At 44.2% G+C, this 17,728-nt stretch overlaps 1 protein-coding gene and 1 pseudogene across 2 annotated transcripts; both read left to right on the top strand.

The window, feature by feature from the left end:
• The first annotated feature begins 11,219 nt into the window (after positions 1–11,219).
• Positions 11,220–14,015, top strand: LOC138091265 (dnaJ homolog subfamily C member 14). 2 transcript variants are annotated; one of them, XM_068986965.1, is made up of 2 exons: positions 11,220–12,853; positions 12,935–14,015. In XM_068986965.1, exons 1-2 carry the CDS (start codon positions 11,307–11,309, stop codon positions 13,404–13,406), a joined length of 2,019 nt encoding a protein of 672 aa, XP_068843066.1. In that variant the 5' UTR covers positions 11,220–11,306; the 3' UTR covers positions 13,407–14,015. The 2 variants fall into 2 exon arrangements, with proteins under 2 accessions (XP_068843066.1, XP_068843065.1); XM_068986964.1 differs by having other exon boundaries at positions 11,220–14,015.
• Positions 13,600–16,294, top strand: LOC138091267 (STE20-related kinase adapter protein alpha pseudogene; annotated as a pseudogene).
• Positions 16,295–17,728: the final 1,434 nt, after the last annotated feature.

Raw genomic sequence — 17,728 nt, 5'->3', positions numbered from 1 at the left:
CATCTATTTCCCATGAAGTGATGGGACCAGATGCCATGATCTTCGTTTTCTGAATGTTGAGCTTTAAGCCAACTTTTTCACTCTCTTCTTTCACTTTCATCAAGAGGCTTTTTAGTTCCTCTTCACTTTCTGCCATAAGGGTGGTGTCATCTGCATATCTGAAGTTATTGATATCTCTCCCAGCAATCTTGATTCCAGCTTGTGCTTCATCCAGCCCAGTGTTTCTCATGATGTTCTCTGCATATAAGTTAAATAAGCAGGATGACAATATACAGCCTTGACGTACTCCTTTTCCTATTTGGAACCAGTCTGTTGTTCCATGTCCAGTTCTAACTGTTGCTTCCTGACCTGCGTATAGGTTTCTCAAGAGGCAGGTCAGGTGGTCTGGGATTCCCATCTGTCTCAGAATTTTCCACGGTGTATTGTGATCCACACAGTCAAAGGCTTTGGCATAGTCAATAAAGCAGAAATAGATGTTTTTCTGGAACTCTCTTGCTTTTTCCATGATCCAGCGGATGTTGGCAATTTGATCTCTGGTTCCTCTGCCTTTTCTGAATCCAGCTTAAATATCTGGAAGTTCACGGTTCACGTACTGCTGAAGCTTGGCTTGGAGAATTTTGAGCATTACTTTACTAGCGTGTGAGATGAGTGCAATTGTGTGGTAGTTTGAGCATTCTTTGGCATTGCTTTTCTTTGGGATTGAAATAAAAACTGACCTTTTCCAGTCCTGTGGCCACTGCTGAGTTTTCCACATTTCCTGGCATATTGAGTGCAGCACTTTCACAGCATCATCTTTCAGGATTTGAAATAGCTCAACTGGAATTCCATCACCTCCACTAGCTTTGTTCGTAATGATGCTTTCTAAGGCCCATTTGACTTCACATTCCAGAATGTCTGGCTCTAGGTGAGTGATCACACCATCGTGATTATCTTGGTCATAAAGATCTTTTTTGTACAGTTCTTCTGTGTATTCTTGCCACCTCTTCTTAATATCTTCTGCTTCTGTTAGGTCCATACTATTTCTGTCCTTTACTGAGCCCGTCTTTGCATGACATGTTCCCTTGGTATCTCTAATTTTCTTGAAGAGATCTCTAGTCTTTCCCATTCTGTTGTTTTCCTCTATTTCTTTGCATTGATCACTGAGGAAGGCTTTCTTATCTCTTCTTGCTATTCTTTGGAACTCTGCATTCAGATGCTTTTATCTTTCCTTTCCTCCTTTGCTTTTCGCTTCTGTTCTTTTCACAGCTATTTGTAAGGCCTCCTCAGACAGCCATTTTGCTTTTTTTCATTTCTTTTCCATGGGGATGGTCTTGATCCCTGTCTCCTGTACAATGTCACAAACCTCATTCCATAGTTCATCAGGCACTCTGTCTATCAGATCTAGGCCCTTAAATCTATTTCTCACTTCCACTGTATAATCATAAGGGATTTGATTTAGGTCATACCTGAATGGTCTAGTGGTTTTCCCCACTTTCTTCAATTTAAGTCTGAATTTGGCAATAAGGAGTTCATGATCTGAGCCATAGTCAGCTCCTGGTCTTGTTTTTGCTGACTGTATAGAGCTTCTTCATTTTTGGCTGCAAAGAGTATAATCAATCTGATTTCGGTGTTGACCATCTGGTGATGTCCATGTGTAGTCTTCTCTTGTGTTGTTGGAAGAGAGTGTTTGCTATGACCAGTGCATTTTCTTGGCAAAACTCCATTAGCCTTTGCCCTGCTTCATTCCATACTACTCCAAGGCCAAATTTGCCTGTTACTCCAGGTGTTTCTTGACTTCCTACTTTTGCATTCCAGTCCCCTATAATGAAAAGGACATCTTTTTTGGGTGTTAGTTCTAGAAGGTCTTGTAGGTCTTCATAGAACTGTTCAACTTCAGCTTCTTCAGCGTTACTGGTTGGGGCATAGGCTTGGATTACCGTGATATTGAATGGTTTGCCTTGGAAACGAACAGAGATCATTCTGTCATTTTTGAGATTGCATCCAGGTACTGCATTTCAGACTCTTTTGTTGACCATGATGGCTACTCCATTTCTTCTAAGGGATTCCTGCTCACAGTAGTAGATATAATGGTCATCTGCGTTAAATTCACCCATTCCAGTCCATTTTAGTTAGCTGATTCCTTGGCTATTAAGAAGGATATTTTTTAACCTTCATGTGTTTGGGTTTTTTTTACAGTTTTTTTTTCCCCTTGTAACTGATATCTAATCTCATAGCACTGTGGTCAGAAAAAATGCTTGATACAATTTCAATTTTCTTAAATTTACCAAGGCTTGATTTGTGACCCAAGATGTGATCTATCCTAGAGAATGTTTCTTGTGCAGTTGAGAAAAAAGTGTATTCTGCTGTTTTTAGATGGAATGCCCTATAAATATCAATTGGTCTATCACATCCAATGTGTCATTTAAGGCTAGTGTTTCCTTATTAATTTTCTGTCCAGATGATCTGTCCATTGTTGTGAGTAGGATATTAAAGTCCCCTACTATTATTGTGATACTGTCTATTTCCTCTTTTATAGGTAGTAGCTTTGCCTTATTATTGAGGTGCTCATATGTTGGTGCATATTATATATTTATAATTGTTATATCTTTTTGGATTGATCCTTTGATCATTATGTAGTGTCCTTCCTTGTCTTTTCTAACAGTCTTTATTTTGAAGTCTATTTAATCTGATATTAGTATTGCTTCTTCCACTTTCTTTTGATTTCTACTTGCATGGTATATCTTTTTCCAGTGCCTGACTTTCAGTCTGTATGTGTCCCTAGATCTGAAGTGGGTCTCTTTTAGACAGTATATATATATGAGTCCTGTTTTTTTTCAATCCATTCAGCCAGTCTGTGTCTTTTGGTTGGAGCATTTAATCCATTTACATTTATGGTAACTATTGATATGTATGCTCCTATTACCATTAACTTTATTGATTTCGGTTTATTTGTTTTTCTTTTAGGTAAGAAATGAATTTGTTCAGACTCAGAGAGAAGCACACTCCACAAACAGAGTGTGGACCACTGCAAAAGGCAAGTGCCCTGGATTTGTTATTGTAGGTCTTTTCTTTCTCTTTTGTTTCCTGTTTAGAGAAGTTCCTTTAGCATTTGTTGTAAAGCTGGTTTGGTGGTGCTGAATTCACTTAATTTTTGCTTGTCTGTAAAGCTTTTGATTTCTCTGTCAAATCTCAATGAGATCCTTGCTGGGTAGAGTATTGTTGGTTGTAGGCGTTTCCTTTCATCACTTTAAGTATATCCTGCCACTCCGTTATGGCCTGCAGAGTTTCTGCTGAAAGATTAAGCTTTTAACCTTATGGGGATTCCCTTGTATGTTACTTGTTGCTTTTCCCTCGCTGCTTTTAATATTTTTTATTTGTGCTTAATTTTTGTTAGTTTGATTAATATGTGTCTTGGCATGTTGCTCTTTTTGGATTTATCCTGTATGGGACTTTCTGGGCTTCCTGGACTTGGGTGGCTATTTCCTTTCCCATGTTAGGGAATTTTTCAACTATAATTCCTCAAATATTTTCTCATACCCTTTCTTTTTCTCTTCTTCTCTGGGACCCCTATAAGTCGAATGTTGGTGCATTTAAGGTTGTACCAGAGGTCTCTGAGACTGTCCTCATTTCTTTTGATTCTTTTCTCTTTATTCTGTTCTGCTTCAGTTATTTCCACCACTCTGTCTTCCAGCTCAGTCAGTTATTCTGCTATCGGTTCCTTCTAGTGTATTTTAAATTTCACCTATTATGTTGTTCATTGTTGATTGCTTGTTCTTTAGTTCTTCTAGGTCCTTGTAAATTATTTCTCGTATCTTCTCCATCCTTGTCTCCATTCTATTTATCTGTGCCTCCATTTTATCTCCAAGGTTCTGGATCATTTTTACTACCATTACTCTGAATTCTTTTTCAGGTAGATGGCCTATTTCCTCTTTCTTTGTTTGGTCTGGTGGTTTTTACCATGCTCCTTCATCTGCTGCATGTTTCTCTGTCTTCTCATTTTGTTTAATTTACTGGGTTTGGGGTCTCTTTTCCACAGGCTGCAAAGTTCTCAGAAGGTCTCTGGACCTGATGTTGGTGATATGTTGTTGGTGATAAGGCCAGATCTCCAACTGAGATCTGGCCTTACTCCAACTTGTACTTGCTTCCAAAGTCCACAGTTGCCCCCAAAGCTCACAGTCTTAAGCCAATTGCAGGGATTTAATCTGCTGCATCTGCTGCTGCAGGAGTGAATTCCCTTCCTCTTCTTTGGTCACACAGCCCCTGGTGTTCTGCTTTGGTTTTGGCCCCACCTCTGCGTGTAGGCCACAGACAAGAGGGGCTTAATAAGGCCAAGGCTTATTAGGGCTCACTTGCTCAGTCAGGCTAGGGAGTGCAAGGGGTAGGGCAGACACAATGAGGGAGTGCCTTTGGCAGAGACCTGCTGGAAGCTGCTAGAGTCAGAGGTGGATCACCTGCTCTCCCAGGCGAACTGACCCTGGGTCCCTTGGAAGAACCAAGTTACACAGTCTTCCAGGCAGTTAGGGACAGTGACCTACGCCCACTCACAGCTTGGCAGCCACTGTGGCAGCCATCACAGCCACCTCTGGTGTCGCAGACCATACCCTAATGCCACGCCCCACCTCCTTTGACACTCGTGCCATCCTTGATGGCAGTAGGTCCATGGGTATGCCCACCTCTGGGGTCACAGACCACAGCCATCACAGCCACCTCTGGTATCACAGACCATATCCTCATGCCACACCCCACCACCTTTGACACTTGTGCCATCCCTGATGGCAGTAGGTCCACGGGCATGCCCGCCTCTGGGGTCACAGCCCACAGCCAGCTCCTCCCACCTTATGACACTCACATAGGCACAGTCCTGCAATCTGTGAGCACTTGGAGTTAGATGGTCCCAGTGGTGATGATCTCTTGCCTCTCTGGCAGGCCCAGGCTTTTCCCTGGGCTCTTTCTGCATGTTGTACTAGTCCCCTCAGAGTAACTTCATGGCAAGCAACCCCAGTCCTCATCCTGGGGTCCGATTCCTGAAGCCTGAGCCTCAGCACCGAACCCTCACTTGCTGCAGTGGGCATGAAAACTACTCAGCTGGAAGTGCTGGTCAGCAAAAACCTCTGTGCTGAATTCTCTCCCATTTGCCTTGAGAGCACCTGTTGCATTCCCCTCTGAGGTTCCGAAGCTCCTGTGAGGAGGGTTCAGAGGAATTTTGCCTCCTGCATGACTCTCTTCCTGAGGTGCAGGATTCCTCCCATTTCCCTTCTTTTTTTTTTCTTATTGCTATTTCCCTACCACTTTTTAAGATTAGCTATAGGGATTAGCTTGCCTTTGGGGAAGTCTGAAGCCTTCTGGCAGCGTTCAGTAGGTGTTCTGTAGGGACTGTTCCACGCGCAGCTGCATTTTTCATGTGTTTTGGGGGAGGAAGAGGATTTCCACATCTTACTCCTCCACCATCTTCAACACCTCCCTTCCTGTTAATATAAACTTTTGCTTGAGTATTTCTAATTGGACTGTAGGTAAATGATCACATTCCTTATTTTTTTAATTGTATAGATTATAAGTAAGGCCAAAGTTTCCTACCACCCCAGCCACAGCCCCAATCCTTTGCCCTTTCCCCATATGCAGCTGGTTGTCTCCTTTGAAACCTTTTTCCTATGCGTGTATACCCTCCCGCTTACACACACAGAATAAAGTATTGTTTTTAGTGCATGGGTGTGTGTTTCAGAATAAAATGTTTCATACTCTATATATTTGCCTTTTTTTCCAGCACTTACTGTGTTGTAATTTGCTTTTTTCCCCTCAACATCATGTCTTAGAGATCTAAGATACCACGTTTCAGAAAATGGGCAGGTTTGTCGCTTTATTTTGCGGCATGGTATTCTATAGTGTGAATCTACTAAATTTATTGAGCCTTTCTCAAGTTGGTGGAGCCTTAGGTGATTTCTAGTTTGGGCCATCACCAGTGATGATGCTGTGCTTATCCCTGTACGATTTTCTTTGTACACATGAGAAATGTTACAAAGTGCATCCAAAATGCCTACACCCATGCATATGTTTCTGTTATGAATATGATCTGCTGCAATGAGCAAGAAACTCACTAAACAAATAAGGTTGTTGGGCTTTTCCGCCTCTTTTCTGAAGGTAAGGAGTAACTGGGACTGCTTTAGTTGTGTGGTGATGCACCCTGAGATCCAGGCTGTCTAACTTTTCACTCTGCCAACTTTCGTATGTTGTCTAATAGCCTCATCCTTGGTGCCTCATACTCACCATATGGTTGCAGCAGCTCTGGACATCACTTCTGGGATCAGAGCTAGAAAGGGGAAGAAAGAAAGATCCTAGCCACTTATGGTCCTTCTTATCAGAAGTACAAATACTGTCCAAGAAACAATCTCAATAAATTTCCACTTTGGTATTGCAGGCCAGAACTAGGTCCCTGACCTCTCCTATTATAATGGAGACTCAGAAAGAGGGAAGAAACTTGTCCTGATTGGCTTAAACCAATTCTTCACAGTCTGATTGCGTATTAGATTCATATGGAAGTGAAAATGTTAGTCACTCAGTCATGTCTGATTCTTTGCAACCCCATGGACTATACTGCACACCAGGCTTCTCTGTCCATGGAATTATCTAAGCAAGAATACTGAACTGGGATGCCATTTCCTTCTCCAGGAGATCTTCCCAACCCAGGGATTGAACCTGCATCTCCTATGTTGCAGGCAGATTCTTTACCATTTGAGCCACCAGAGAAGCCCATTAGCCTCATAGGTGAGCTATTTAAAAATACCCATGTCTGGACCCCACTGCCAGAGGTTTTTATGTAACTTGGTCTTGGGTGAGTTCCAGATACTAAAAACTCCCTGTATGACTAAAAAGTCAATCAGAGTTGAGACCCAGTGGCTTACACCAATCATGATCTTCTTCCTGGGGCTGAGATTTATCAGTTAGGATTAGATTCAGGTGCAAGCGACCATGTGCAACATAACCACAACCCACACAAGAAAAGGGTTTACTTCTTGCTCATGTAAAAGTTCAGTGATAGTTGATTCAGGGCTAGATTGGCCTCCATCCTGTCAGAGGCTCAGACTTCATTATCTTGTAGATCCACCTTGCAAGGCCTCCATTCCCAACTTTATTCAAAACAGTTATTTCAGCTCCAGCCACGATTTATGTATTCCAGCCAACAAGAAGAAGGACAGGGGAGGAGAGCAGAGGCCCCAGTCCTTTAATGACACTTCCTGCCAGTTGCACACACCACGTCTCCTCTCCTCCCACATGATACAGAGAGCAACGTGTCAGTCTTAGTCTTCGGTGCTTTCATTTCAGAAGGTCTATTTTCCAGTGTTTTTTCAAATGCTGTAATGGTCATTAATTTATCTGAAATGTAGTTTTATATAAAATGTGAAATATAAATATTTAACTTTATTTTTTTCTGAAAGTTTAGCTAATGGCTCTAGCAACATTTATTATCTGTTCCTTCAGATAAGAACTTCTACCTTTATCAAATATTAAATTCCCACATATGGACTTCCCTGGTGGCTCAGATGGTAAAGCATCTGTCTACAATGCAGGAGACCTGGGTTCAATCCTTGGGTCAGGAAGATCCACTGGAGAAGGAAATGGCAATCCACTCCAGTACTATTTCCTGGAAAATCCCATGGACAGAGGAGCCTGGTAGGCTACAGTCCATGGGGTCGCAAAGAGTCGGACACGACTGAGCGTTCCCACGTATATGTTAGGTCAAACAATGTGAAACTGCTGGTATCCATCACTTCACTGGAGTTTTATTTTCTTAGTTATACCAGTCACTATTAGATGTCATATTTTGTTTCTTTGTTTTTTGTCTGTGTCTGCCACTTGAATGTAAGTTCAATGAGGACTGGAATTTTGTCGTTTTTGTCAACCCTGGGCTCATACGTATCTGCTAAATGAGTGAATGAAATTTATCTCTATGTTTGTTACTATAGATTGATAAATGTTTTCATGGCTGAGCCATCCTTACATGTTAGAAAAACTTGGTTATAATATAGTATTCTTTAAGTATACTGCTCTATTTGATCTGTTAAGATCTATGTAAGTCCTTTGCACCTGTGATCTTCAAAGAGCTTGGGTTTCTCTTTTATTTGTTTCTGCTGCCACAATCCAATGTTGGTGTTAGGCCTGAGAATCAGGGATTTTCAAAGAGACAAGCATTGCCTGGAAGCAGACTCAGAGTAGGAACTACTAGGAGAAGCAACTGGCTATGAGCCCTGGGGGTCCCTGTGTGTGTGTCTTCCTGGGTATGCCAAGGATGCAGGGTCCTAATGGCTCTTTGCCATTTCTCAGGCTTGTGTTTGCAATGAGGGATGAACCTACACCTCCCTCTAGGACAAAAAGCAGTCTTACTTATTTCCTGCTATAAAGCAAGTGGGTTCTCCAAGTTCGGTGTTCCTCAGATGCAACATAAACCCATTGTATGCATAGCATCTACTCGGGCCCTTCATGTTGCCCCTGTGGGACTTGGGGGCAAGGGAGCCAATGTAAACCTTATGCCTGTGCTGCTTGCTGTGAGTAATAGAGTCCTTTGTCTCTGTCCTTAGAATCGTATCTTGGCCAGCATCTATGAAACAGTAAGAGGCTAATTATTGACTTATCGGCAGGGTAAATTCAATTGCCAGGCCCTGACAGTTTTGGCAATGAGGATAGGGTGCTGACAGGGTTATGGCTTGTGGAAAAGGAAGGACGAGGACACTGTGGACCATATCAGGGTATATGCCAAGACTCGCTGGCACATGTTAGTGGATCCGTTCACTCAAATGGTGAGCAGGATGAGGGTGGCTAGGGTGAGGGTCTCACATTGTCCTACCTGTTAATGAGGCTAAGCAGTGAGAGGCGGGATTGCAAAAAGCCACCTGAATGGTGCTTTGGTTCCTGCTCACTCTAACCCCATGCAGGAGGAGGAGGGATATTATGACAATGGGGCAGAAAGCTGCACAGCCTCCTGCAAAGGTCAATGTGGATGAGGCTGCTGAATCAAAGGGTCCCAGTATCTGAAATAAATGGAACAGAGCTTTAAATGAGCCAAAAAAACATGACAAGTTTATTTGATTGAGCCCCACAGATGGCACTCAAATCCAAAGTGAACAAAAATCTTTGTTTTTGGCATAGATCTGCCCTTTGATGCTGTGTTCCCCTTCCCTCACTCCCACCCACACACCACACTCCGCTGCTTTGATGAAAAAGTGAAGTGTTCTGAGAACTTCATGGAACTGAGGACCTCAGATGCTTACAGCTCTGTAGGACTCAATGTCCGTGTCACCATCTTACCCTGTCCTGTGGATGAATGCAGGCAGAGGTGGTTGAGTCACCAAGGGATGCAATGTGAAGTGGGGGCAAAATGGTCCTGGGCTTGGGTTCTCTCTGGACTGACGCTGGAGATTCACAAGGAAGGAGGCAGTGGCACGCCAACCCTGAAGTCAGAGGCAAGAGAAAATGAAAGTCTTCCAGCTGCCCAGCCTCCTGCCATGAGCTGGCATCTCCTACCACCCAGCACTCCCTGCTCTCCCTTCAGGAATACCACGATCTCCTAAAGCTGTTGTGATAGCTCCTGGCCCATACATACAAAATTCCTTAGTCTGTTTTCCCATAAGGTGAAAATATCTGTTGCATTTCTTTTTAAAATTTTTTGAAATTAATTTGTTTTATTCTTTTTATTTTTGGCTGTTGCTGTGCACAGGTTTCTCTAGTTGTGGTGAGTGGGGGCTACTCTCTAGTTGTGGTGTTCAAGCTTCTCATTGTGGATTGTGGTGGCTTCTCTTGTTGGGGAGCACAGGCTCTAGCGTGTACACTCAGGAGTTGTGGCGCACAGGCTTAGTTGCTCCTAGGCATGTGGGATCTTCCCAGACAAGGAATCAAACCCCACATTGGCAGGCAGATTCTTAGCCACTGAACCACCAAGGAAGTCCTTATTGCATTTCTATACCCTAACAATGAACACTCAGAAAGAGAGAAATGAAATAAATAAGCTTATTTACAATTGCATCAAAAATAATAAAATACCTAGGCATATATCTAACTAAGGAGGTAAAAGACTTGTTCTCAGAAAACTGTAAATCACTGATGAAAGAAATTGAAGACAAGACAAACGGATGGAAAAATATACCATGTTTATGTATTGGAAGAATTAATATTGTTAAAATGGCCATACTACCCAACACAGTCTACAGATGCAGTGCAATACCTGACACAATACCAATGACATTTTTCACAGAATTAGAAAAAATAATTATAAAGTCTGCATGGAAACACAAAAGAGCCCAGATAGCCAAAATCTTGAGAAAGAAAAGCTAGTGTCATCAAAATAGTTTGATACCAGCACAAAAACAGACATTCTGATCAATGCAACAGAGTAGAGAGCCCAGAAATGAACCCACACTTATACGGGCAGTTAATCTACCATAAAAGAGATAAGAATATACAATGGAGGAAGGCTCTTCAATAAATGGTATGAGAGAAATGGACAGCTACTTGCAAGAGAGTCAGACAGGATTACTCTCTCACCCCATGCACAAAGATAAATTCAAAATGGATTAAAGACTTGAATATAAGACCTGAAACCGTAAAACTTCTAGAAGGAAACATAGGCAGTACACTGTTTGATATAGGCCATACTAATATTTGGGGGGATATTTTTTCTCAGGTGAGGGAAACAAAAGCAAAAACAAACATTTAGGACTACATCAAACTAAGAAACTTTTGCACAGAGAAGGAATATGTCAACAAAACAAAAAAGTCACCTACTGGATAGGAGAGAATATTTGCTCAACATCACTTAATCATCAGGAAAATGCAATTCAAAACCACAATGAGATATCACCTCACACCCATCGGAATGGCCACTATAGAAAAGACAACAAATAACTTTGTTGGCAAGGTTGTGGAGAAAAAGGAACCCTTGTACACTGTTGTTGGGAATATAGATTGGTGTAACCACTATGGAAACAGTACGGAGAATCCTTAAAATAATTAAAAATAGAACTACCATATAAACTGTGTGAGAGTTGGGCCATAAAGAAGGCTGAGCACTGAGGAACTGATACTTTTGAACTGTGATATTGGAGAAGACTCTTGAGATTCCCTTGGACTACTGGGAGATCAAACCAGTCAATCCTAAAGTTAATCAACCCAACGGAAGGCGGAAGCAGAGCGTGAGCGGGAGGCGGAGCCGGGGGAGCTGCTCTCGTAGCTCCCCCTGGCCCTCGGCCCAGCTGCTCGAGGGGGAGGAGTTACCGCCGTTCTTCGGCATCAGAAGTCACCATGATGGCTGTGACCTAAAATCCTCAGGAAGCCCCGGGGTCATGGCCCAGAAGCACCCCGGAGAAGGAGGGTTGTGTGGAGCCCACCACAGTGGTGGTGCCTCCCTCAGGACTTTAGGACCCTCTGTGGACCCTGACATACTTTCATTCTCAGGACTCAGGGACTCAGCGGGGCCTGCCCCTAATGGTACCCGCTGCCTCACAGAGCACTCTAGTCCTAAGTACACACAGCCCCCAAATCCAGCCCACTGGTCGGATCCAAGCCATGGACCCCCAAGGGGTCCAGGACCCCCTCTGGCTGAAGAGGACCCTGATCAGAGTGAGGCATCTTCAGAAGAGTCAGGAGTGGACCAGGAACTCTCAAGAGAGAATGAGGCTGGGTACCAGGATGATGGGAACTCTTCTTTCCTTTCCATTCCATCTACTTGTAACTGCCAGGGAACCCCTGGAATCCCTGAAGGGCCTTACTCTGAGGGAGGAGATAACTCTTCTAGCAACTTTTGCCACCATTGTACCTCTCCAGCTTTGGGGGAAGATGAAGAGTTGGAAGGGGAATATGATGAAGAGGAACCTCTTAAGTTTCCCAGTGATCTTTCACGTGTGCACAGTGAAAAGAAACCTGCACCCCGGAGACAACGGCACCGTGTTCCAGCCAAGGAGGACACTCGGGAGGGTGGACGAAGAGATCCCAGATCCCCTGGTCGACATCGGCTGGGCCGGAAACGGAGTCAGGCAGATAAACGCAGAGGACTGGGATTGTGGGGAGCAGAGGAACTGTGTCAGCTTGGACAGGCAGGCTTCTGGTGGCTGATCGAACTGCTAGTATTAGTGGGGGAGTACGTGGAGACTTGTGGCCATCTCATCTATGCATGCAGGCAGCTGAAAGGCAGTGATCTGGACCGTTTACGTGTCTGGGTGGGAGTGTGGGCAGGGCGGCTGGGGGGCTGGGCCCAGGTGATGTTCCAGTTTCTGAGCCAGGGGTTTTGCTATGGGGCAGGGCTGTTCACCCGTTTTCTTAGGCTTATGGGTGCTTTGCTGCTTCTGGCTCTGGCCCTTTTGTTGGGCTGTTTACAGTTGGGCTGGCGGTTTCTGGTAGGATTGAGTGACCGGCTAGGCTGGAGGGGTAAAGCCACCTGGCTCTTCTCTTGGCTGGCTTCTCCCACCTGGCAGCGTTGCCTGATTCTGCTGAGAGAGAGCAGGCCCTGGCAGCAGCTGGTAAGAATAGTTCAGTTGGGTTGGCTGGAGTTACCTTGGGTCAAACAGAGGACCAATAGGCAGGGGAATGCACCTGTAGCTGGTGGTCGTTACTGCCAGCCTGAAGAGGAAGTGGCTCGACTCTTGACCATGGCTGGGGTTCCTGAGGATGAGCTAAACCCTTTTCATGTGTTGGGGGTTGAAGCCACAGCATCAGATGTTGAACTGAAGAAGGCCTATAGGCAGCTGGCAGTGATGGTTCATCCTGACAAAAACCATCATCCTCGGGCTGAGGAGGCCTTCAAGGTTTTGCGGGCAGCTTGGGACATTGTCAGCAACCCTGAAAGACGGAAGGAATATGAGATGAAACGAATGGCTGAAAATGAGCTGAGCCGGTCAGTGAATGAGTTTCTGTCCAAGCTGCAAGAAGCAATGAATACTATGATGTGCAGCCGATGCCAGGGAAAGCATAGGAGGTTTGAAATGGACCGGGAACCTAAGAGTGCCAGATACTGTGCTGAGTGTAATAGGCTGCATCCTGCTGAGGAAGGTGACTTTTGGGCAGAGTCAAGCATGTTGGGCCTCAAAATCACCTACTTTGCGCTGATGGATGGAAAGGTGTATGATATCACAGAGTGGGCTGGATGCCAGCGTGTGGGAATCTCCCCAGATACCCACAGAGTCCCTTATCACATCTCATTTGGTTCACGGATGCCAGGCACCAGTGGGCGGCAGAGAGCTACTCCAGATGCCCCTCCTCCTGACCTTCAGGATTTCTTGAGCCGGATCTTTCAAGTACCCCCAGGCCAGATGTCCAACGGGAACTTCTTTGCAGCTCCTCAGCCCAGCCCTGGGGCCACTGCAGCCTCCAAGCCCAACAGCACAGTACCCAAGGGAGACGCCAAACCGAAGCGGCGGAAGAAAGTGAGGAGGCCCTTCCAACGTTGACACCCCTTCTCTTTCCTCCAATCAATGTCAGGGAGTCAAAAGGGCTGTGTACAGCACCAGATGGAATTTGATTTGTTTATTTTTAAATATTTAAAAAAGGGAAAATTTTAAGGTCAAATTGTTCACTCAGTACTTTTAGGAAGCCCTGGAACCACTCTCCCTCCTCCACCAGCACCCAGGAACTGAATCTTTTCTTCTGACAATACCAAAGAAGTAGGGAATGTCTAGAACAAAGAACCTGGGGCCTGGACCTGGGCTGGACGGTATTTCCCATAGTGTGGGAACTGGGTATTTCCCTGGGGTCTGTATGCCTTTATCTTGTCTTTTGCTTCTTAGAGCAGATGACACTCCCTCCACCCCCAAACGAGTCTATCATATTTCTTGACTCATTTCAGGAGGGAGCCCCCTCCTTTGCCCCAGTATACTAGTTAAAAGAACAAGAAAGCATGTAACCCTAATTATAGGAGATACATAAGAGTTCAGAGAGTGGGAACTCTGACCTTGTGGGTAATCACCCAACTTCATGCTTGTTGCTGCAGGGATGGCCAAAACTAATCATTTTTAAAAAACAAGATTCATGCCCTCTGCCCTTGGGTGAGGGGGAAGGGTAAAGGGGCTCCCGGCAGCCCCCTTATGATCCAAGGGTTTGTATTTTTTTAAGTTTGTTCATATTTGTATGTACATATCTATTTAAAGCCAGGGGATTATCTTTCTATAAATATGTAACTGGCAAAAAAAAAAAAAAAAAAAAAAAAAAAAAAATAAAGTTAATCAACCCTGAATACTCATCGAAAAGACTGATGCTAAAGCTGAAGCTCCAATACTTTGGCCACCTGATGCAAACAGCCAACTCATTAGAAAAGACCCTGATGTTGGGACAGATTGAAGGGGAAGGGGACAGCAGAGGATGAGATGGTTGGATGGCATCACTGACTCAATGAACATGAGTTTGAGCAAACTCTGGGAGATGGTGAAGGATAGGGAAGCCTGGTATGCTGCAGTCCATGGGATCACAAAGAATCAGACATGACTGAGTGACTGAATGACTGAACAACAAAAACCATATAAACTAGTGATTCCATCCTGGATATTTATCTGAAAGGAACAAAAACACTAGTTCAAAAAGACATATGTCCCCTTATGTACATTATAGCATTATTTACAATAGCCAAGATATGGAAGCAATCTAAGATTCCACTAATAGATGAATGGATAAATAAGATGTGGTGTATGTAAGAAATGGAATATTATTCAGCCATAAAAAAGAATGAAATCTTGCAGTTTGCAGCAACATAGAGGGTATTATGCTAAAGTGAAATGTCAGACAGAGAAAGACAAATACTCTATGAATTCCCTTAAATATGGAATCTAAAAAGCAAAATAAATGAACAAACATAACAAAACAGAAACAGAGTTACAGATACACAGAACAAACAGGTGGTTGCCATAGGGGAGAGAAGAGGAGGCAGAAAAGAAATAAGTGAGGGAGATTAAGAGGTACAAATTTCCAGTTGCAAAATAAATGAGTCAGGGGTATGAAATGTACAGTATGGAAGATATAATCAGTAACTCTGGCCTCCCAGAAATAGGCCTGGCAGAAGTGCAACCTTAAACCAAGGAGGCAGAGCTGAGACTAGGTTTAAATTTTTGAAATTAAAGTAGGTCTACATGTTAGGTCTTTTCTTATAAGTAAATAGAATTAGGCGCTAGGTTTCTGAAAAGTTCATTGTTGAGGGCATAAGAGATTTGGAACCATTTGCAGACCAATATGGCGAGTTCAGAGTCGATAACATCCTTCTCTAAACAGGAGATCATGAGTAACTTTCTGCTGGAGGGAGGGTGTTATGAACTTCTCGTTATTACAGGTAAAGGATTTGAGGACCTGATAACAGTGAATCTAACAAAGTGCAAACCAATGGGAGAATATGTGACTGTACAAAGGATTAATCTAGAAGCTCGTTTCAGTGAGGTGGTGACATTCTTGCAGCAGGAGCTCCATGTCTCTAAGTTTTTCAGCCATCCCAATACCCTGCCATATCAAGCCGCTTTTACTGCAGATAATGAGCTGTGGCTTGTCACACCATTCCCTGCATATGGCTCTGCAAAGGACCTCATCTATATACACTTCATGGACGGCATGAATGAACTGGAAATTGCTTACAGTCTGCAGGGGGCGCTCAGGGTCCACTACACCCACCACATGGGATATATGCACAGGAGAGTCAAAACTGGCCAATTACATTCTGATCTTACACAGCAACTCAGCACGATCTGTCGCTGGCAGTAGCAGCACAGTACTTTCTCAAGTACTGAATCAAGGTTCTGCCTTGGCTCAGCTCATAAGTGCTCTGGCAGAATCTTCAGGTTTATGATGCCAAGTTTGACATTGCAGTGTGAGAATCACGGCCTGTGAAGTGGCTGATGGCCACATCCCCTTTAAAGATATGCCCGCCACCTAGATGCTGCTGGAGAAGCTGAACAGCACAGTGCCCTGCCTGCTGGACAACAGTACTAACCTCCCTGAGGAGCTGACCATGAGCATCTCATACTCAGCAGCCAATTATGGCCTGAGTGACAACCTGGCCACCAGCACTCCCGGGACCTCCGATGGCGACTCGCCATCCCACCCTTATCACCACAACTTCTCACCCCATTTCCTCCACTTTGTGGAGCAGTGCATTCTGTGCAACCCAGATATAAGACCAAGTGCCAGCTCCCTCATGAACAATTCTTCCTTTAAGCAGATCAAGCGACATGCCTCAGAGGCTTTGGCTAAGTTTCTTCATCCTGTCACCCCCAAAACCAGTTTTGAAGAATGCTAGTCTCCGGATCACAGTGGAATCTTTGGCTTGGTACCAAACCAGGAAGAACTGGAGGTGGACGACTGAGAGTGCTAAGCCTATGAAGAAGGTACATATTCTCCATCTGGGGCCATGGGAGCTTCTGGGACCCTTCCGGAGGGTTGGCCACATTCCCACCCTCCTGGGGGGCAGATTGGGCAGAAAGGACATTTCTTCCAGGAAAGCCAACTGCTGGCTGACTAGGAAAGAAATTCCTGGAGAGCAACTTTATTGCTCCAAGGCTTTTGAGACACGAGGGAATCCCAACAATCAGGGATCAAAGGGGCCAAAGAGCTGATATTCCCGGTCCTGCGAGCTCAAGTGACCTGACCTCTTCAGAAGGAAAAGATGCTGTTCTGGCCAAGGGGGACCAAAGTCCAAGCCCAAGTTTTGACTCATCCACCCAGGGAACTGTGTGACTTCTTCCCACTCTGGCTATCCTATCAGCCTCATTCCACTCTTCTCCCCTGCTCTCAGATTCTATAGGTCCATGGAGGGGCAAGTAATAAGATGTCCTCCCCTCAGAAAGGAAAGGAAAGTGAAGTCGCTCAGTCGTGTCCAATTCTTTGTGACCCTATGGACCGTGACCTGCCAGGTTCCTCCATCCATGGGATTTTCCAGGCAAGAATACTGGAGTAGGTCCCCATTTCCTTCTCCAGGGGATCTTCCCAACCCAAGGATCAAACCTGGGTCTCCCACACTGCAGGCAGACTCTTTATCACCGGAGCCACCAGAGAAGCCTCCCTCCCTTCGGACAGCTCCCTAGTGACTGAAGGGAAGGGTATTTTTTCTTTTTCAAGCGCTAGGCTAAGGCTAGGGCAGTCCATCCTCATCCTCCTTTTCGCTTGGGCCCTGACACCTAAAACCTTCCTTTGGTTCATCTGTGTAGCTCAGTCCTTTCCCAACAAGAGTCCATGTTACCCCTCCTGCCAGCTGCCATGGTGCTTCTTCCAACGGCCATAATGTCTTGCCTAGCTTGAGGGCCTAAGTCCTTATGCCATGTTACATTCATTGCCAGAACAAATGAAAACTTGCAAAGATTCCAAAAAGAAAACCTCTGTGATATCCTTACAAGGTGACATACTGTAACTAGACTTTGATTTGTGGTCATTTTTAATTTAAAAATATCATGTCACTTTGTTGTATAACAGGAACTAACATAGTGTTATAGGTCAATTATACTTCAAAAACAAACAAATTCATAGAAAAAGAGATCAAATTTGTGGTCATGAGGGGGTGGATAGAAGGCAAATTGCATGACAGTGATCAAAAGGTACAAACTTCCAGCAGTAAGGTAAATAACTACTCAGGATGAATACACATTAAATATAATTAACACTATAATATGTTATATATGAAAGAGAGTAAATTCTAAGAATTCTCACCACAAGGAAAAAATTTTCTACTTCTTTAATTTTGCATCTCTATGAGATGATGTGATAATCTTATTGTGATAATCATTTCACAGGTGTATGCTTTACA

Source organism: Capricornis sumatraensis, chromosome 15, assembly GCF_032405125.1.
Source record: "Capricornis sumatraensis isolate serow.1 chromosome 15, serow.2, whole genome shotgun sequence".
Lineage (NCBI taxonomy): Eukaryota > Metazoa > Chordata > Mammalia > Artiodactyla > Bovidae > Capricornis > Capricornis sumatraensis.
The sequence above is the reverse complement of the archived record's forward strand: the minus strand, read 5'-3'. Positions and strand labels throughout refer to the sequence as shown.